Below are 18,585 nucleotides of genomic sequence, written 5' to 3'. Positions count from 1 at the left end.
CCTGAAGGGCAGGGCAGAGGGGCTGGTGCCAGGACACTCCATCCCCACTCGCCCTGGCACCCTGGCTATATTTAGGGAGTGAGGCAGAGCCCATGCAGCCGCGGGCAGAGGCAGTGACCGACCAGAGATGGGAAGAACGAGCAAGCAGCTCCCCGTGTCCCTCGGTGCCACCCCTCGGTGCCACCCCTCGGTGCCGGCCCTCTGCAGGGAGCGGGGCAGGAGCAGGGCGGCAGGAGCACGGTCTGGGACTGCAGCAGCAGGAGTGGGGAGAGCAGAGCTGCAGGAGCCAGCAGCAGGGCACCGAGAGTGGCACCTGATGGGGGAGAGGGGACAGGACACACGTGGCATTCACTCCACTCGACAGAAGGTGAGCTGCCTGCTCCACACCCCGGTTAGTCCAGCACCCGCAGGATCCATGAGCACAGCCCCAGCATGGAAACACCGGGCAGAGGCACATCCTGCTGCCCTGGACAGAGCCCAGGCGCACACACACACACACTCCCCTCCCGTCGGCCTTTAATGGTGCCCACAAAACCCAGACAATCCCAGAGGGCAGAGGGAAGGGGTACAGCAGGAGCACCCCAAGCCCACAGCAGCGTTTGGCACCCAGCACCCGTCCGGAGGGCTGCAGAGGGGCGGGCTCAGCCCGGCCCCGAGATTACAGTGCTAATGGTCTCACAGAGCTACAGAGCTCGGCCCGGAGCATCTCTGCTCGTGCCCGGGGCTCGGTGCCCGACCTGGGCACGGGCAAGGCACTCGAGGGGCCGCAGCAGCACGGGCTCCAGGCCACTGCCACCACCGGTGCTGGACACGGGGGCATTGCCCTGGAGCTCGGCAGCCTGTGCATTGATGCTGGCCAAATTAACCTGAGATTCTATCCCTCCGAGGCCGATGAGGCAGCCCGGGGGCGGGACCGTGGTCCCGGAAAGTGACAGTCCCAAGGGAGGAGGATCCTGCCCAGCGCCGGGAGCCGGCGGGGTGGGCCGGCCTCAGGCATCGCTCCTGGCGCTGGCTGGCAGCGGCTCCGTGCTGGCAGGCGGGGGCTGCGCTACCACGGGGCCCGGAGGATCTGCAAAGGAAAGCTCACATCAGTGCCTGAGCCCCAGCCTGTGGTGCCAGGGAGCAGGAATGTCACAGCACTGCCTCCAGCGCTCCCACAGCCCAAAGCCCCCACACCCCTGGCCATTGCAGAGTGCCCCGACCCCAAGGGAAGCTGCAGGAGCCACCCAGCCCCACTGTCACCAGTATGGCCAGCGCCAGGAACACAGCTGGCCTGGAGCACAACTGCTCTTCCCGTGCTCTATGCCCCAAAGGGTCTCTAAGCTTCAGGCCTGTTCAGGGGGCCTTTGTCCAGAGAGAAGGAGAAGGTGTGCACCCACAGCCCATGCAGTGGCTCCCTCTGCCACTGCCACCAGCCCTGGCCCACACAGGAAACACCAAGGGCTAGCTGGAAGTAAGAGCTGTGGCTAAAACCAACCCAAGGCCTGAGCCAGAGCTCTGTCCCCACGCGAGATGGGACACGGGAGACCCCAGAGCCCCCACAAAGCAAACACAGGCGCTCCCAACTGCCGGGCTCCCGCCTGACTCACCGCTGTCCTCTGCCCGCATCTGTGCCTCCAGGTCCTTGGGGTCCACGTACTTGTAGGACTCATCCTCCTTGGGCTGGCAGCACGTCCCACAGCAGAAGAAGCAGCAGCAGCAGCAGCAGCAGCAGGTGAGAGCCCCGCAGCACAGCACCAGTGCCTGCATCAGGGACAGACGTGCTGTGAGCCCACCCGAGCCCCTGACCCATCACACCGGTGCTGAGAGCCCAGTCCAACGCCAGCCTGCCAGCAGGGCAAAGCCCTGAGCTCACCCAGCCCGCCAGCCCCACCAGGCAGCCCCAAGGACACCGGGCTCACCTGGAACCACCACTTGGACATGAGGAAGTAGTGCCGGACAGCATCGTCTCCAAACTGCTCGGCCACGTAGAGGCCGAGGGAGCCGTACTGGTCGTACAGGCGGCGCTTGTCCACATCGCTGAGCGTGGCGTGGGCGCTGTTGATCTCCTTGAAGCGCTCGGCTGCCGCTGGGTCATCGGGGTTCTTGTCGGGGTGGTACTTGAGGGCCAGCTTCCTGCGGGTGCAGCGGGGGGACCCCCGGCATGGAGTCACAGCCTCACTGCCCGGGACAGCCCCACAGGACCCCTGGCATGGGGTCACAGCCCTGCTGCCCAGGACAGCCCCACAGGACCCCCGGCATGGGCTCACAGCCTCACTGCCCGGGACAGCCCTGCAGGACCCCCGGTATGGGCTCACAGCCTCACTGCCCGGGACAGCCCTGCAGGACCCCCGGTATGGGCTCACAGCCTCACTGCCCGGGACAGCCCTGCAGGACCCCCGGTATGGGCTCACAGCCTCACTGCCTGGGACAGCCCTGCAGGACCCCCGGTATGGGCTCACAGCCCCACTGCCTGGGACATCCACTGCCTGGGACAGCCCACACCCCACAGGACCCCCGGCATGGAGTCACAGCCCTGCTGCCCGGGACAGCCCCATGGGACCCCCGGCATGGGCCCACAGTCTCACTGCCTGGGACACCTCCACAGGACCCCCGGCATGGGCCCACAGCCCTGCAGGACCCCCGGTACGGGGTCACAGCCCCACAGCCGGGACAGCCCACAGCCCCGCGATGGAGCCAGGACCCCCGCTATGGGCTCACAGGCCCGCATGGAGCCGGGACCCCCGGTATGGGCTCACAGCCCCGCTGCCCAGACAGCCCGCACCCCACAGCCCCCCCGGTATCGGGTCAGAGCCTCACTTCCCGGAACAGACCCTGGCCGCCGGGACGGGACCGGGACCGGGACCGTCCGGACGGGATCCCGGCCGCGCTGGCGGGACGGCCCCTCGTGCCGGGGCTCCCAGACCGGCCCCGCCGGACCCCCCCGTACCGATAGGCCTTCTTGATCTCCTCGGGGGAGCTGCCCTTCTGCAGCCCCAGCACGCGGTACAGGCTCTCCCCGACCCGGGACAGCTTCCGCTGCGGCCGCGGGGGCTCCGCCATGGCCGCCCGAGGCTCGCGGGGTCGCACGGGACGCGGCAGCGACCGCCACGGGCCTCCCCCGCCGCCACGGCCTGCCCGCCGCTACGGGCCTGCCCGCCGCCGCTTCCGCCGCCGCTCTGCGCAGGCGCCGCCCGCGACCCGGTACAGGGCACGGCCCGGCCAGGCGACACTCAGTATAGGGCACGGCCCCGCCAGGCGACACTCAGTATAGGGCCCGGCCCGCCCGGAGACACCCGGTACAGGGCACGGCCCAGCCCGGCGACACCCGGTACAGACCACAGCCCGTCCCGGCGACATCCGGTACAGGGTACAGCCCAGCCTGGTGACACCCGGTACAGGGCACGGCCCAGCCCGGTGACACCCGGTACAGGGCACGGCCCGCCTGGTACAGGGTACAGCCCGGTGACACCCGGTACGGGGTACAGCCCGCCCGGCGACACTCAGTATGGGGCCCGGCCCGGCCGGAGACACCCGGTACAGGGTACAGCCCAGCCCGGTGACACCCGGTACAGGTCCCGGCCCCACCGCCCGCCCCGGTCCGGCGGCAGCAGGAGGCGGCACACGGGCATCGCGCTGCTCCTTTATTGGTACAAAACGGCGGCGAGGGGGGGTGGCGGCACGGCCGGGCCCGGGACAGAGCCCCGGCCCCGGACCTTCCTGCTGCCGCCGGTGGCGGGGCGAGGGGGGCAAGGCTGCCGCTGCCCTTTGGAAAAAGAACCTGAGCAACAAGGGCAGCACCGGGGACACCTCAGCACTCCCCGGGCACCAGCAGCACTGCGCACCGCGGGTGGGACAGCACCGGGAAGGCAGCCAGCCCCACGCCGGCCCCCAGCTCCTGGGGCCAGGGATGGAGTGTGGATTGCCAGGACAGGGTGGATCCGTGAGGCCCAGTCCCTGATGTCAGAGGGTCCCGCTGGAGCTGGGGGCTGCCCACAATAAATACAAATAAATACGGATTCCAGGCATGGAGCTGGCCTGGACTGGACCCCATCCCCGTTCCCCCGGGCAGAAGGTGAGCACCCCTCAGGCACAGCCGCGGGGAGGCCACCTCTCCCTCTGCAGGCACGGCTGGCCCAGGCCCAGAGGCAGGGCTCTGGGAGCAAGGAATGTCCCTAAATATCCCCTCTCCGTGGTCCCAGGAGAGGCCATCCCTCTCTTGTCCTCCTCCCTGGGGAGGATTGGTCCTTGGGGGCAGAGGGAGATCAGCAGCAGGGCCCTATCGTGCAGGTCCGAAGAGCTGGGGCTGGCAGGTGGGCACGGCTGCAGCTCAGGGCCTCTCCTGGGGGCAGGGATGGGGCCAGCCCTGCAGCCAGCCCTGCAGCCAGCCCAGCCCCTGGTCCTGAGGCCAGCCAGCTCAGCAGTCCACGCTGTCGCTGTCACACCAGGCCGAGGGGCCGTCGGTGCCAAAGTATCTGTCTCCAAAGTTACCTGGCAGGCAAAGGGACAAAGTGAGGGGCAGCAGCGCCAGCCCTACCAGCATCCCCCGGGTGTGGCTGCAGGGCTGCCCCCAGGGCTGCTGGCCCCAGGCAGAGGCCCGGGCCCCTCACCGATGCCCGGGATGATGTGGAACTCCTCGTTGACCCGCTTGTCCACGGCGGTGGTGATGATGCGGACGCGGGGAAAGGCGTAGGCCACCGAGTGCACGCCCATCTCCGCCATCAGCAGCGAGAGCAGGAAGATCCTGTCCTCCTGCACGTCGTGGTCCTGCGGCACAGGGGGCTGTGAGAGCCCAGCGGGGCACAGGATCCCTGCCCCAGCCCCAGCCCCAGCCCCAGCCTGGGCCTCACCAGCAGCACGCGCACGGCCATCATGGCCGCGGCCCCCGTGGACACCGTGCTGTCCATGAGGATCACGTAGTCCTCGCTGATCTCCTTGGGCAGGCGCAGGTAGTGCAGCTGGCGAGGGAAGGAAGGGTTGGTGACGTGCCAGCGGGGCACGGCTCTGTGTGCCAGGCTGCAGCAGGACTCACCTCGGGCTCCCCCGTGTCCAGGTTGGTCTGGATGAGAATCTTGCCCAGGCGGATGTCCTTGCACACGGCAGTCAGGGCCTGCTCCATGGTCTCACCTGCCCGCAGGATGGACACGCCCGTGATCTGGGAAAGGGCAGGGACACGTGCTGGGTGCTCCTGGTGCCGGCTGAGCCAGGAGCTGTGCCCCCACGGGAGCAGGAGCTGGGGCATGTCTCACCCGCTGCCTGTGGAACCGCTTCCCCTCGTACGTGGTGCCCTGCGGCGTCTCCACCGTGACCGACTGCAGGAGGGGAGCACAGAGTGGGGGCAGCCAGAGCCGTCGGGGGCACCCAGAGGGGAGCTGGGCTGGGGCTGGGGCTGCACCCACGAGTGGGCACTCACCTTCAGGGGCAGGAAGGACAAGGCATGCTCGATCAGCAGCCGCATCAGGCGCTTGGAGTAGAAGATAAACTCGTCCCTGGTCGTGTCCTTGTTCCTGGGAGGGATGACACAGGTGAGGTGGGAACAGAGCCCCTGCCATCCCCTGCAGACCCCACATGCGGCTCCAGGGGCCAACCAGCATGGACAGCCCCGGGCTGTGGGAGCCAGAGCACTCCTGGAGTGACAGTCAGTGACCACCAGCACCGTGGGGCTCACTGACGCCTCAGCTTCTGTCTTAGACAGGGCTACAGAGGCAAGAGAGTGGCTTAACTACCCTGGAGGGAGGTGCAACACCACTCAGAGCCATCAGAGAGAGCGAGGAGAATGGGGAGTAGGGACAGGTCAGGCAGGACCATCAGGGGCAGTGCAAACTCAGGAGCAGTGGGTGAGTGCTGGGGAGCCTGGGGTGGAACAGGAGCAGAGCCAGGATAGGACAGGACCCTGCCATTGAAGGGGACATAGTGCACCATGGCTGAGCACGCTGGGTTACAGAAAAGAGTTGCACATGTCCCCAGCTCCCCCCTCTATGTCCCGAGTCACAGATAAAGCACTGCTAAGAACCAGGTGACTCTGAAATACCCATGGTGTGCCCTTTCAGCTCTGATGTACTGAAGGCACTGAGATGTAAAACAAACACAAACCAGAACAAAGCTGCCATGGGGCTGAAATGTCCAGGAAACCTCTCCCCTTGCCCAGGAGGGGTAAGCCAGCCCTGCATGCAGGGCACTAACCCCACAGCAGAGGGAAAGTAGATGACTGCTCCTACTAGGAGTACCCTGGCCACCAGCCTCGTGGGGAACACGAGGACAAAGAAGACTCACAGACACCTGCCCATTCCCAGATGGAAGACGCGGAGCTGGCAACACTCCTGAAGAGGCAGAAGGATATTGAATATTTTTACTCTGTATTTTAAGACATCATCTGCCATTTCTTACACCTCAGTGGATGACAGACAGCCCCGCTGAGGCGTGTGGAGGAGGACGAGCAGTCACTGCTGTCCTCGTGTGCTCCTGCAGCTATTCCAGGGTCACTCACAGCTGAGCATCTGCAGTGACCATGGCACACAGACACCCCCAAACCCCTGGACACAGCCAGCACCCCCAGGGAAGGCAAAGAAAACAGTTCTGGTCTGGAAGAGCCTGCCTATGGCTCCCAGTGTGAGCTGTCAGCAAGCACTCACGGGTGGGTTGCACCCACACATCCACCCACAGCAGCCTGGGAGCAGCACGAGCCAGAGCCTCCCCTGCAGCCTGTCCTGTCCCAGCTGTGCCCACTGGGACCCAGCAGCACAACCCACAGCCTCCCCTGCAGCCTGTCCTGTCCCAGCTGTGCCCACTGGGACCCACCCAGCTGTGCTGGGAGCAGCACGAGCCACAGCCTCCCCTGCAGCCTGTCCTGTCCCAGCTGTGCCCACTGGGACCCACCCAGCTGTGCTGGCCCCTGGCTGGCTGGGACAGAGGTTCCTGCAGAGGTTCCTCTGTATGGAGGGGCTCAAACCCTGATGACATGTGTGTATGTCACATTCACACAGTGACACCTGCGGGGATGGGGAACCCCTGGAGAACCCCAGTGCAGACACAGCCATGAAGCTGCTCCCTGCCCAGGGCACAAGTGGGCAGGGGAAGGGAGGGCAGCCCCCACACGCTGGGCAGCACAGGTGACCAGGACCACCCTCCCACCCAAACCACTGCATGATGTTGGAATTTCAGATGCTGAGAATTTTAAATTTTCTGTGCTGAAAGGCACAGACTCGTAAGAAAGTGCTGTATTTGACTTGAGGTTGTGGAGAAGACTTTTAAAATTAATTAACAGCACTAGGGTTATGAGTGTGTAGTTGGTTAGAAGTGTGTAATATAAAAGGGTGAAAAACAGAATTTAGGGTTTTAGAATATAGAAATTAAATATGAAGATGGAGGTTTTAGGGCAGAAGTAAGTTGTTCTTTTTTATCTTTTTATTTTTCACAGGTTTGGGTGATGTTTTGTAATTACACAGAAAAGTCTGCATTGTAAGCTCTGAGAGATTAGTTACTAGGTTAAAAGGGAAAATAATCTGTGTTATTTTTTAATTAGATAATTTAGTCTTAAAAGGCTTTGTAACAAAAGACAGCTAGCTATTTTGTGTTTTGCTAATGAAAGACTGTAGAACTCACAGTTGTGTGGTTATTTCACTGATAAAAAATAATAAACACATGAGTCTAAACATGAAATACACTAATAAAGACAAGAGATAGCTCTGCTAAGATGCAATAACAGCACATGGAGGTGTAGGAAATGTGGCTAAAGGTGTGATTGAGTCTCACCAGCCTGGAGCTCTCTGGCAGCCCAAGAGAAGGGCAGCAGGCAAAAACTTTAGGAGTGGAGGGTGACATTTGTGACCAGCAACAGCCCCATGCCATGCCCAAGTGACACAGAAGCCAGCAAGTGCCACCAAGTCTCACCAGAAGCACATGCTGCCTGTCCCCTGACACAGACCCAGCAGAGCTCCTGAGCCCAGAGGTGTGGAGAGGCGCTGGCCCAGCAGGATTGCAGGGGCAGCTGGCAGGCTGATGCTCCTCAGGCATGTGGCACCATCTGGGATGGGCTCAGTGCTGCCCACAGCCTTGCTCCTGCACAGCACCAGCACAGCCACGAGAGGCCAGAGGTGCCAGAGCCCTGCAGCCCCAGCAGAGCCCTGAGCCTCATGGATTAAGGTCACCAAGCACTTGTGCTACCAAGGGGGAGCCACAGCCCAGGGAGGGACAGGGCACTGGCACAGGGCTCTGCCTGGCACACCTGAGGTGCCACATCACCCCTCCTACTGCCAGGACCTGCTCTGGAGCCTGTGCTTCCACAGGAGGAAGGAGTCAGGAGAAGGAAAGGAAGCGCCCAGCCTGGATGTGGCCATGAGTATCAGAACACCATAAATTGTTTGGGTTGGAGAAGCCCTTTGAGATCCAGTCCAGCTGCTCCCCCAGCACTGCCAAGGCCACCACCAGCCCACACCCTCAAGTGCCACTTCCACGTGGTTTCTGAATTCCATCAGGGATGGGGACTCCATCACCACCTGGAGCAGCTGTGCTGAGGCTGGAAAACCCTTTCCATGAAGAAACTGCTCCCAATATCCAACCTAAATCTCCCCTGGAGCAGCCTGAGGAAGCTTCCCCTTGTCCTGTCCCTTTCTCCATGGGAGCATAGCCTGGCCCTCTCCTGGCTGCATCCTCCTGTCAGGAAGCTGTAGAGAATGAGAAGGTGCTCCCTGAGCCTCCTTTTCTCCAGGCTGAGCCCCTTCCCCGCTCCCTCAGCCTCTCCTGGGGTCCATTCCCTGCCCTGGACACACTCCAGTCCCTCAATGTCTCTCTTATCAGGAGGTGCCCCAGCAGTGTCCAGCTGGCACAGCCCAGGTGCCAATGGCCTCTTGCCCACCTGGGCTCATGTTGAGCCACTGTCCACCAATGCCCCCATGGCCCTTCCAGCCCCTCTGCCCCAGCCTGGAGAGCTTCATGGGGCTGCTGTGACCAAGGGCAGGGCCTGGCACTTGGCCTTGGTGACCCTGACCCTGCTGGTCTTAGCACATCAATCCAGAGTGCCCCAACCCCTCTGCAGAGCCCTCCTGCTCTCCAGCAGATCCACATCCCACCCAACTTGGTATCCTCTGCAAGCTTACTCAAAGCGCACTCAGTCCTGTCCAGGTCTCTCACAAGGACATGAGCTGACAACTTCCAAACCAACACACAGATGCCATAGGAGGACCTGACTGAGCTCAACATGCCCTCTCTGCCGTGGAGAAACACACCTGGGGCTGCCAGGTTCTGCAGCTGCAAAAACAATGAACCTCTCCATAGGAGGACCTGACTGACCTCAACGTGCCCTCTCTGCTGTGGAGAAACACACCTGGGGCCGCCAGCTTCTGCAGCTGCAAAAACAATGAACCTCTCCATAGTGCTAAAGGCCTCAGCCCTTGAGCCTTCACTAACTGATGCTACTGTCACCTGGAAAAAAGGAGCATCAGAGGGGAAAGCAAAGATCAGGAGTGGTGAAGCCACAGCAGCAGCTGCCCAGGTCCCTTCTCTAAGCTAGCTCTAAACCAAGTGTTCTGGGAGAGGGGCAAGGGGTACCCTGCTCCTGCCACCAGCTGCTCCACCCGTGCCCCAGTGAGCAAAGAGCCAAGCAGTCCCCTTCCACTGCAGGAAAGGCCTGCCTGTGGCCCAGGAACCACTCAAAGCAGATGTGCAGAGCTCTGGTCACCATGTGCCCATGGGGCCAGGGCCAGCTCCATTCAGCCATTCTGCTCCAGCCATTCTGCTCCAACCATCCAGCTCCATTCAGCCTTTCTGGCCAACCCCACGAGTGCAGCCCCAGGGCAAAGGGCAGACACGCACGCCAGGCCCTGTGGTGCGCCAGGGCAGGGGCTGGCAGGGATGTACCTGATGATGGTGTGCATGCCCCGCACCTGCGGCGTGCTCTCCAGGACACTCAGCGTCTTGGGCAGGGGCTGTCCTTGGTGGGCCGAGGCCAGGGCTGCCCTGCAGGGAGGAGGGTGCTCAGAGCTGTGCAGCACACACACACCCACAGCCCTGGGCCACCCTGCCAAAGGAAGGCTCCAGAAACACCCCTCTGAAAGGTCAGCACCGTGCTTGGCCTTCCCTGGATCCTGAATAACACCCCAAGTCTGGCAGCAGGCATGAGACCCCAGAGCTGGACTGCCAAAAAACATTGGGGTGAACCTCCCAGAGCACACCCACGGCTGCAGCAGCCTCTGCAGGGCACGACATGCCCTGTACCCTGGGACTGGGCTGTCACCACAAGGGACAAGGGCTGTCCTGCCCAAAGGGAACATGAAGTGCCAGGAACAGGGACCATGCAGGGCACTTCTCCCATAGAAGTGAGCACCCCAGGGTAAGTCAGCAGCCAGGACATGAGCAGGGCAGGCAGCCGGCCACAGGCATCAGCCACAGTGTGGGGTGTGTCCCACAGAGCCCAGGGCTGCAGCCAGACAGGCCCTGAGGAGCTGAGCACAGCCCTGGGGAGCAGCAGCTGCGCTCAGGCACCTCAGCAAAGCTCTGCCAGCAGGAACACAGAACCCAGTGGGTGCCAGCAGCCCCCCAGGCCAGAACAGGCTCCTGTGCAGCCGTGGGTCCCACGTACCTGACTGTGATCTCCCGCTGGTGGTGCAGAGGTCACGGTGCAGCGCAGGGAACAGGAAGGACAGACATCCTGTCAGTCACTCACAGGCAGCACAGCCACCCCAACAGCCCAGCTCCCCACCCTCCTCCCCAGTGCCCACTGCCCCGATCTGCTCTCCCAAGCACCACGCTGGGGTCTCTTGAGAAGAGAGAGGTGATGCAAACACCCCCCAGGTGCTCCCAGAGCCCAGGTGTGTGTGCAGCCACATCCTGCCCTCTGATGCAGGACCCCTCCCCTCCTCAGCCCCGGCTCACCTTTTCCAGCTGGCTGTGCACGTGCTGCACAATGAGGTCCAGTGCCACGGAGTTCTCCCCACCTGCGGGCGGAGCAGAGGAGGTAGGTGGGGCGGGCGCTGACCCACCTGCCCCGCAGCACCCGCTCCCCACGCCAGGCTCAGCCCCGGCCTCACCCCTGGGCACCACGATGTCGGCCACCTGCACGGTGGGCTCGATGTACTGCTCGAAGGCTGGCTTCACAAACTTGTTGTACTGCTTGATGACGCCCGCCACGTCGCGCCCGCGCTCCATGATGTCGCGCTGCAGCCGCCGCACCAGCCGGATGTCGGAGTCCGTGTCCACAAACACTTTCATGTCCAGCAGCTGGAAAACTGGGAGGGGTGAGCACCCCCTATGCAGCCCCCATCACACCTGCGTTATTCCCTCCACCACCCCTCAGTGGCACCCAGCATCACCTCCCCTGGGGCCTCTGACAGGCAGTGCTCTGTCAGCAAGCGCGGTGAGCTCTCCCTCCACAGCCCCACTGCAGAGGCACCCAGGCCAGTGCCTGCCCCGCTGCAGCACAGCATCCCCTCGGGCCAGCGGCCACCTGAGGCAGCGATACCTTGAGCAGCTCCTTGTTGGCGAAGGCCAGAATCCCTTCAAACACGATGACGTTGGCCCCATACACTGTTTTCTGCAGGCAGACAGGAGCTGGGTTTGTCCTGTTTCTCTCACATGCCACAGCAGCACCAACACTGACATACGCAGGGCACTGACCCCCCTGGGATCTCACCGCTGTGCTGGGGCTCCCCATAACCATCCTGCAGCACCCAATGCCTCGGAGCTGTAGTCAATCCCTGTGCGTGATGCTCCAGGCCAGGACAGACCCCCAGCCTTGCTCTAGATCCCAAGCCTCTGCTCAGAGCCATCCTCCCAGCACCTCTGCCCACTGAGTCCCTCCCTCATATCTGCACTGGCCTGCTGGCATGTCCCCCCCAGTCTCCTATGAATGAGTCCCCCATTCCTGATGACCCCAGCCACCCCCTCCCTTTAGCCCTCCGGACCCTGCAGGGCCCAGAGGCGTTCCCCTTTCCCAGGACCCTGCCAGCCAGGCTGAGCCCGGCCCCCGGCACCCACCCACTCGCGGCGCCGGCTGTGTGTGGTGAAGTCGTACACCGGCACCTTCACGCTCTTGCCCTTCTTGAGCTTGCGCAGGACATTGACGAGCAGCTCGAAGTCAAAGGCATCGGGGTGGTCGAAGTTGTAGTCGCTGCGGGCTGCCAGCGCCTGCTGCCCCTCATCCAGCACCTGCAGGCGCTGGCACTGCTCAGGGCCGTGCCGGATCCCGGCACCCACCGGCACCCCATTCGCGCTCAGAGCCGCACCCGATCCCTGCAGCCCGAGCACCGGCAGCACCCAGCGGTACACTGGAACCGGAGTGTCGGCCCGGCTCGGCGCTGCCCCGAACCCCGGGCCCCGTCCCGCACCTTGTAGAAGGAGTCCATGGAGAGCAGCACGACCCAGGGCACGTCCAGCGCCTCGATGATCCGCGTCGCCACCGTGGTCTTGCCGGAGGCGCTGCCGCCGCACAGGCCTGCGGGGAGCGGCGGGGGCACCGCCCCGGTCCGGATCCGTCACGGGCCCGGATCCAGATCCGACTCCGGCCCGGTCCCAGCCCCTCCCTCGGGGCCTCGTTCCCCGATTCCCGACCGCAGCCCGACCCCGGCCCCGGTCCGGCCTCCATCCCTTCCACGGCCCGCTCTCGGCTCCATCCCCTCCCCAGCCCCGTCCCGCCGCTCACCGATGACAAAGGCCTCATCTACGGGCGCGCCGGTCTCGCTGTACCACGGCGGCCGCCCGGCCGTGTAGATAGTGCGCTTGCTGGTGCGCAGCAGCGGCGGCTCCGGCTTGCACTGGCTGGCGGTGCGGCGCCGTGGGGCCGGGGCGGGCGCCAACGGCAGGCGGCTGAGCAGCGAGCCCAGTGGGCCGGGGCCGGGAGCGGAGCTGTGGGCGCGCTCCGGCCCCGCCGCCCCCCGCCGCTCCTCAGCGCCCGCCGCCGCCATCGCCGCGCGGGCCGCGGGGGCTGCCGGGACAGGACGGGCTGCGCACGGCACGGGGAACAGGCCCCGCCCCTGAGCGAGGGCCCGCCTCTGAGTGAAGCCACGCCCCTATCGAGGCCCGTCCTGTGTTAAGTCCCGCCCCTGAGTGAAGCCCCGCCCCCATGAGGCTCCGCCCCGACTGGTGCCCCGCCTCCTAGTGTGACCTGGCTGAGGCCCCGCCTCTTACCGAGGCCCCGCCCCAGACGCCCCGGGAGAGCGGGACTCACCGGCAGACTGGGGCTGTCACACCGGGGCTCACCTGCACAGCCCTCCCTGGGGCTGTCACACCGGGGTTCACCTGCACAGCCCTCCCTGGGGCTGTAACACACACCGGGGCTCACCTGCACAGCCCTCCCTGGGGCTGTAACACATACCGGGGCTCACCTGCACAGCCCTCCCTGGGGCTGTCACACACACCAGGGCTCACCTGCACAGCCCTCCCTGGGGCTGTAACACACACCGGGGCTCACCTGCAGAGCCTCCCTGGGGCTGTCACACCGGGGCTCACCTGCACAGCCCTCCCTGCAGGGCTGTCACACAAGGGTTCACCTGCAGAGCCTCCCAGCCTGTCCCTGTCCCTGTCCCTGCAGCATCACGGGCTGCTCGGGGCTGTCCCCAGCCTGTCCCTGTCCCTGTCCCTGCAGCATCACAGGCTGCTCGGGGCTGTCCCCAGCCTGTCCCTGCCCCTGTCCCAGGTGTCCTGGGCACCCAGCGCTGGGCCTGGCGCCGTGGGGCGGTGTCCAGGACACGCCAAGGGCGCGCTGTTGGTTCACGTTCTGCCGGGTGTCTCCCGGGACCCCTGGAGCCTTTTCCCAGCCGGCTGCCCCTGCCCGTCCTGAGGTTGTTCCTGCCCGGTCAGGACCGGCCCTGCCCCGTGCTGGCCCTGCCCAGGCTCCTGGCCCGGCTCCGCAGCACGGAGCAGCACGGGCCGTGTCATTTGTCGCCGCGCTGAGGGGGCTCAGCCTGGCCGCAGACGGGGCCGGACTCGGCACCAAGCCCGGGCTGCGCCGGTGGTTCCGGGGCGCTGAACGCCCTGCTCTGGGCCCGGCCATGCCGTGCAGCCCCTCCGGCTCAGCCAGCCCGAGCTCCCAGCGCTTCTCTCGGAGGATCGCGGGCGGACAGCGCCAAAGTCCTTCCTGCAGCCCGGCAGACGCGGTGCCCTGCGCTGCCCTGCGCACCGGCTCCGGCACCGCGGCGGGCGATCCCGCGGGCAGGCACGATCCCCGCCGTGCCCGCTGCTCCCCCCTCCCCTCGTGTCCCTCCCGTGCTCAGACGGATCCCAGGGTCAGTTCTGTCATCGCCTGCCGGGGACGGGAGGCGCGGCGGAGAGCCCCGAAGAGCTTCTCCCGCGAGAGCAGCGCCCTTACACGCAGCTCCGGTGTATTCTCCCGGAGATCCGCCGGGCCGCCCCCGCCCCGAGCCCGGAGGGGCGGCACCGGGGCGGGGCGGCCCCGCCACCCGCGTGTGGGCGGGACCGGGGGCGGAGTCGCGGCAGGGGCGGGGCTCGGCGGTGCCGGTGCCCGCGGTGCCGCTCGCTCCCGGGATGGAGCCCTCGACCGGCACCGAGAGCGCCCGCCTGGTCAGCCCGCGGGGCGGCCGCGCCGACGGCAGCCTGCGCCTCAAGAGGTACCGCCGGTACCGGCAATCATCACCCCGGCATTCCATCACCGGCACCCATCACCGGCACCCATCACCGGCACGCTTCACCCCAGCATCCCGCCACCGGCACCCACCATCGGCGCCCATCGCCCCGGCACCCATCACCCTGGCACCATCACCCCGGCACCCATCACCGGCACCCATCACCGGCACCCATCACTGGTACCTATCACCGGCACCCATCACCGGCACCCATCACCGGCACCCATCACCCCGGCATCCCATCACCCTGGCACCATCACCCCGGCACCCATCACGGCACCCATCGCCCCGGCACCCATTGCCCCGGCACCCATCAGCCCGGCACCCACCATCGGCGCCCACCACCCCGGCACTCACCATCGGCACCCACCATCGGCACCCATCGCCCCGGCATCCCCACCACCGCCAGCACAACTCCATCACCGGCGCCTCCGGCACCGACGGCACTCCCATCACCGGCATGCCCGACACTCCATTCACCACCTGCACTTCCATCAGCACCGGCACACCATCGTCCCGACAGCCCCATTACCGGCGCTAGCACGTCCGTCGCCGGCACCCCGATCACCCCGTCACCTCCAGGCTCCCCGGCAATTCCTCGCACCGTCACCCCCATTATCTCCCGCATCTGCAACCCCCGGTCCTCCCGCACCCGCTCGCCCATCATCCCCGGCACCTCCATCACCCTCAGCTCCTCGGGCACCCCCGCAAGCCCCCGGCACGTCGCGCAGCTCCCACCTCCGACACCGGCACCCCCGGCACGTCCCCCGTGCCTTCATCCATCCGAGCGGACACCGGCACCTCCGCAGTCCCCGCGCCAGCGCTGCCCGCCCGCCGCCTGCGCCGCCACCCCGCCACTGGCACGCTCAGCCGCCGCCGGCACCTCCGCTCGAGCGGAACCGGCCCCGCCGTGCGCCAGCCCCGCTCCCCGCTCGGGTGTCCGTCCCGCACCTATCGGCGCCCAACGTCACCCACGCACACCGGTACCATCCATCCATCCATCCATCCATCCATCCATCCATCCATCCATCCATCCATCCATCCATCACCCGCCCACACCGGTGCCGTTCATCCGTTAGCCCCCGTCCCGGTGGGCTGCCCGTCCCCGCTCCCGCACTGCTGCCCCACGCACCGGGACCGGGACCGGGACCCGGCCCCCGCCGCCCCTTCCCCTCACCCCGCGTCTCCGCACCGCTGGCCCGTCCCGCAGCCTTGGGTGCAACACCTCGCTCCCGGCTGCACCGCCCCGTGGTACCCGCGCCAGTTTTCGGTTCCGGCGGGAGCCCCGTGCCGCCGTCTCCGGCTGCTGCCGCCGGTCCGTGGCTGCTCGTCCCGCTGGGAGCGGGGGTTCCACCGGTGCCCGACGCGGCCGCATAGCAGGGGGAGGCAGCAGGACCCTCGGGGGGCCTGGGCAGGAGCCCCCAGCCCGCGCTGCCGGCAGTGACCCCCGGCCCCAGTCTCTTCACAGGCTCTGGAGATCCCTCAGCACCGGCGGCCCCAGATCCGCGCTGCCGCTGCAGCCCCCCGAGCCCCAGCCCCGGGCAGGGCCGGCTCCAGGCCCGCCGGCAGCTGAGCGTCGCCTGCGCCGTCTGCTGCCTCTTCATGGTCGGGGAGGTGATAGGTAACACCTGTCCCCCAGGCGGGCCCCGGGGTGCCAGCGGGGCGCGGGGTGCCAGCAGGGCGCGGGGTGCCAGCCGCTCTGTGCCCGCAGGCGGATACCTGGCACACAGCCTGGCCATCATGACGGACGCAGCCCACCTGCTGACGGACGTGGGCAGCATGTCCGTCAGCCTCTTCTCCCTCTGGGTGTCCAGCCGCCCGGCCACCAAGACCATGACCTTCGGCTGGCACCGCTCGGGTGAGCCCAGGGGCGCGGCCCTGCGGGCTCCGGGGACCGCAAGCCGGGTGGGCGCTGATGGGTGTCACCCCATAGAGACGCTGGGTGCGCTGGCCTCCGTGCTCTCCATCTGGGTTGTGACCGCGGCCCTGGTCTACCTGGCGGCCGCCCGCATCATCAGCAACGACTACGAGATCGAGGCGCGAGCCATGCTGGCCACATCGGCCTGTGCCGTCGGTGTCAATCTGGTGTATGTGCCCTGTGTGCAGCCGTGCTCCCCATCAGCTCAGTCCTGCCCCTCTGTGACCCCAGCTGCGCCCCCAGGTCACTTTGTGCCCCTGTGCACCAGCCTTGTGTCCCCAGGCGCTGCCACCCCCACTTCCCTGTCCCCCACATGCTCGGGGCTTCCAGTCCATGTGCCCACGTCCCCACTCCCCACACTCCCGGGTCCCTCAAGCAGCGCCTCCCAAGCCCTGTCACGAGCCCCAGGACCAAACCCCTGCCCTGCTCTGCACACCTTCCAGCCCTGTACACCTCCAGCCCCACTCCTCCCACGCTCCCCAGCCCCAGGTGTGACACCTGTGCCCCCTCTGCCCAAGCAGGGCCCCCCCACACGCCCTGTCAGTGTGGCACTGAGCCATCCTGCTCCTTGCAGCATGGCCTACATCCTGCACCAGTCCCCTGCTGGCCACGGCCATGGCACAGGGGCCTACGAGCGGCTGGAGAGCTCAGCGTGCTGCCAGCCCAGCCCCGTGCCCGGCAGCACCAGCGTGCGGGCAGCCTTCGTCCACGTGGTGGGTGACCTGCTGCAGAGCGTCAGCGTCCTCGTGGCTGCCACCATCATCTACTTCAAGGTGTCCGGGCTGGGCCACCCCAGCGCTGCCCGTGGGAGCAGGGGGCCACGTGGGCTCTGCCCCCAGCCTCACGGAGACCCCCTCTCTGCAGCCCCAGTGCAAGATCGCAGACCCCATCAGCACCCTCTTCTTCTCCGTCTTCGTCCTCGGCTCCACCATCACCATCCTCAGAGATGTCTTCATGGTCCTCATGGAAGGTGAGCAGTGGGTGAGAGGGGTGTGAGACTCGGGCACAGGGCGGGCACAGGAGCTCCTGGAGCACCATCTGCCGCAGCACTTTGCCATGAGGCAGCTCCCCTCCTCTGTGCCTCCCCTGAACCCCCCCAGTTCCTCCTCTCCAGCCAGCCAGGTGCATTGGCCCCAAGGTGAGGCCTGTGTCACCCCAAAGCCACCGTGCCCAGCCTGGCTGCCCTGGGGGAGCCCTCAGCCCCAGCCAGGTGGGTGCCGTGTCTGGGGGCCGAGGGGGGCCCGTGTGACCAGGGGTGCTGCTGGCAGGGGCCCCGCGGGGGCTGCACTTTGACGCGGTGAAGGAGGCGCTGCTGGGAGCCCGCGGCGTGCGGGGCGTCCACGACCTGCACCTCTGGGCGCTGACGCTGAACCACGCCGCCGTGTCGGTGCACGTGGCCGTGGGTGAGTGACCTGCACGGGGCATGGCCGGGGGGTCCCATGGCCAGAGTCCCATAACCCTGCCAGGAACGAGCCCCTGCCCTGCTGGGGTCCCATGGCCGGGGTCCCATGGCTGTGCCAGGAACGAGCCCCTGCCCTGCTGGGATCCCATGGCCGGGGTCCCATGGCCGGGGTCCATGGCTGTGCCAGGAACGAGCCCCTGCCCTGCTGGGGTCCCACGGCTGTGCCAGGAACCAGCCCCTGCCCTGCTGCTCCTAGATGCCGGCGCTGACACGGAGATGGTGCTGCAGGAGGTCACTGCCCGGCTCCAGAGCAGGTTTGGCTTTGCCCTGTGCACGGTACAGGTGGAACAGCACCAGGAGGAGTCAGCAGGCTGCTCCCACTGCCAGGACCCCCGAACCTGAGACCCCCACCTACTGCTATGTTGGGCCAGATGTGGCCCTGGCCCCAGCTCCTTGTGCTAGAGCAGGGCAGTGCTTGAGATCCCATCTCCCCTCTACCCACCCCACTGCTGCTGCAGAGCCCTGGGGTGGGACAGTGACTCCAGTGTGGTGTCCTGGGGGGACAGACACATGGCCTGGCCTGTGGAGCACAGGGGCCCCCTGGAACCTTCCACTCCCTGAGGAGGTGGAATCCTGCCCCACCACGCGGTCCCCAGGGAGCCCGTCTGTCCTGGCAGGAAGGGACATCCCCCATGGGGGCCCTCAGACCTGGC

The 18,585-nt window shown here is 66.2% G+C and overlaps 3 protein-coding genes across 3 annotated transcripts; 1 reads left to right on the top strand and 2 right to left on the bottom strand.

Moving 5' to 3' along the window:
* Nucleotides 1-832: 832 nt before the first annotated feature.
* On the bottom strand, nt 833-3,088 carry DNAJC5G (DnaJ heat shock protein family (Hsp40) member C5 gamma). Its single transcript, XM_054293469.1, has 4 exons — nt 2,930-3,088; nt 1,902-2,115; nt 1,590-1,743; nt 833-1,069 (listed from the first exon to the last, which is right to left on the bottom strand). The coding sequence occupies exons 1-4, from the start codon at nt 3,040-3,042 to the stop codon at nt 990-992; spliced, it is 561 nt and encodes a 186-aa protein (XP_054149444.1). The 5' UTR covers nt 3,043-3,088; the 3' UTR covers nt 833-989.
* Nucleotides 3,089-3,619: 531 nt separating this feature from the next.
* Nucleotides 3,620-12,875, bottom strand: LOC128948674 (uridine-cytidine kinase-like 1). The gene is made up of 14 exons (XM_054293443.1): nt 12,614-12,875; nt 12,300-12,406; nt 11,950-12,120; nt 11,435-11,506; nt 11,004-11,193; nt 10,849-10,910; nt 10,556-10,572; nt 9,835-9,933; nt 5,393-5,486; nt 5,229-5,291; nt 5,012-5,134; nt 4,830-4,937; nt 4,590-4,746; nt 3,620-4,470 (listed from the first exon to the last, which is right to left on the bottom strand). The coding sequence occupies exons 1-14, from the start codon at nt 12,873-12,875 to the stop codon at nt 4,397-4,399; spliced, it is 1,599 nt and encodes a 532-aa protein (XP_054149418.1). The 3' UTR covers nt 3,620-4,396.
* A 1,571-nt stretch (nt 12,876-14,446) lies between these two features.
* SLC30A3 (solute carrier family 30 member 3) lies at nt 14,447-18,477 on the top strand. The gene is made up of 8 exons (XM_054293471.1): nt 14,447-14,537; nt 16,010-16,173; nt 16,264-16,410; nt 16,486-16,639; nt 17,045-17,243; nt 17,335-17,440; nt 17,739-17,873; nt 18,129-18,477. The coding sequence occupies exons 1-8, from the start codon at nt 14,455-14,457 to the stop codon at nt 18,272-18,274; spliced, it is 1,134 nt and encodes a 377-aa protein (XP_054149446.1). The 5' UTR covers nt 14,447-14,454; the 3' UTR covers nt 18,275-18,477.
* Nucleotides 18,478-18,585: the final 108 nt, after the last annotated feature.

Source organism: Melozone crissalis, unplaced genomic scaffold, assembly GCF_028551555.1.
Source record: "Melozone crissalis strain CALT ecotype California unplaced genomic scaffold, PUWL_Pcris_2 ptg000150l_1, whole genome shotgun sequence".
Classification (NCBI taxonomy): Eukaryota; Metazoa; Chordata; class Aves; order Passeriformes; family Passerellidae; genus Melozone; species Melozone crissalis.
The sequence above is the reverse complement of the archived record's forward strand: the minus strand, read 5'-3'. Positions and strand labels throughout refer to the sequence as shown.

What these genes read in the sequence shown, in the direction of transcription:
- DNAJC5G (XM_054293469.1), bottom strand. Translation starts at nt 3,042, where the DNA reads ATGGCGGAGCCCCCGCGGCCGCAGCGGAAGCTGTCCCGGGTCGGGGAG. An exon ending in GAGATCAAGAAGGCCTATCG is followed by an intron (nt 2,116 to 2,929) that starts GTACGGGGGGGT and finishes CTGCACCCGCAG; the next exon opens with GAAGCTGGCCCTCAAGTACC. An exon ending in TGTCCAAGTGGTGGTTCCAG is followed by an intron (nt 1,744 to 1,901) that starts GTGAGCCCGGTG and finishes TCCCTGATGCAG; the next exon opens with GCACTGGTGCTGTGCTGCGG.
- LOC128948674 (XM_054293443.1), bottom strand. Translation starts at nt 12,875, where the DNA reads ATGGCGGCGGCGGGCGCTGAGGAGCGGCGGGGGGCGGCGGGGCCGGAG. An exon ending in CCATGGACTCCTTCTACAAG is followed by an intron (nt 12,121 to 12,299) that starts GTGCGGGACGGG and finishes CAGCGCCTGCAG; the next exon opens with GTGCTGGATGAGGGGCAGCA. An exon ending in CCACATCATCCCGGGCATCG is followed by an intron (nt 4,471 to 4,589) that starts GTGAGGGGCCCG and finishes TTTGCCTGCCAG; the next exon opens with GTAACTTTGGAGACAGATAC.
- SLC30A3 (XM_054293471.1), top strand. Translation starts at nt 14,455, where the DNA reads ATGGAGCCCTCGACCGGCACCGAGAGCGCCCGCCTGGTCAGCCCGCGG. An exon ending in CCACCATCATCTACTTCAAG is followed by an intron (nt 17,244 to 17,334) that starts GTGTCCGGGCTG and finishes CCCTCTCTGCAG; the next exon opens with CCCCAGTGCAAGATCGCAGA. An exon ending in CTTCATGGTCCTCATGGAAG is followed by an intron (nt 17,441 to 17,738) that starts GTGAGCAGTGGG and finishes TGCTGCTGGCAG; the next exon opens with GGGCCCCGCGGGGGCTGCAC.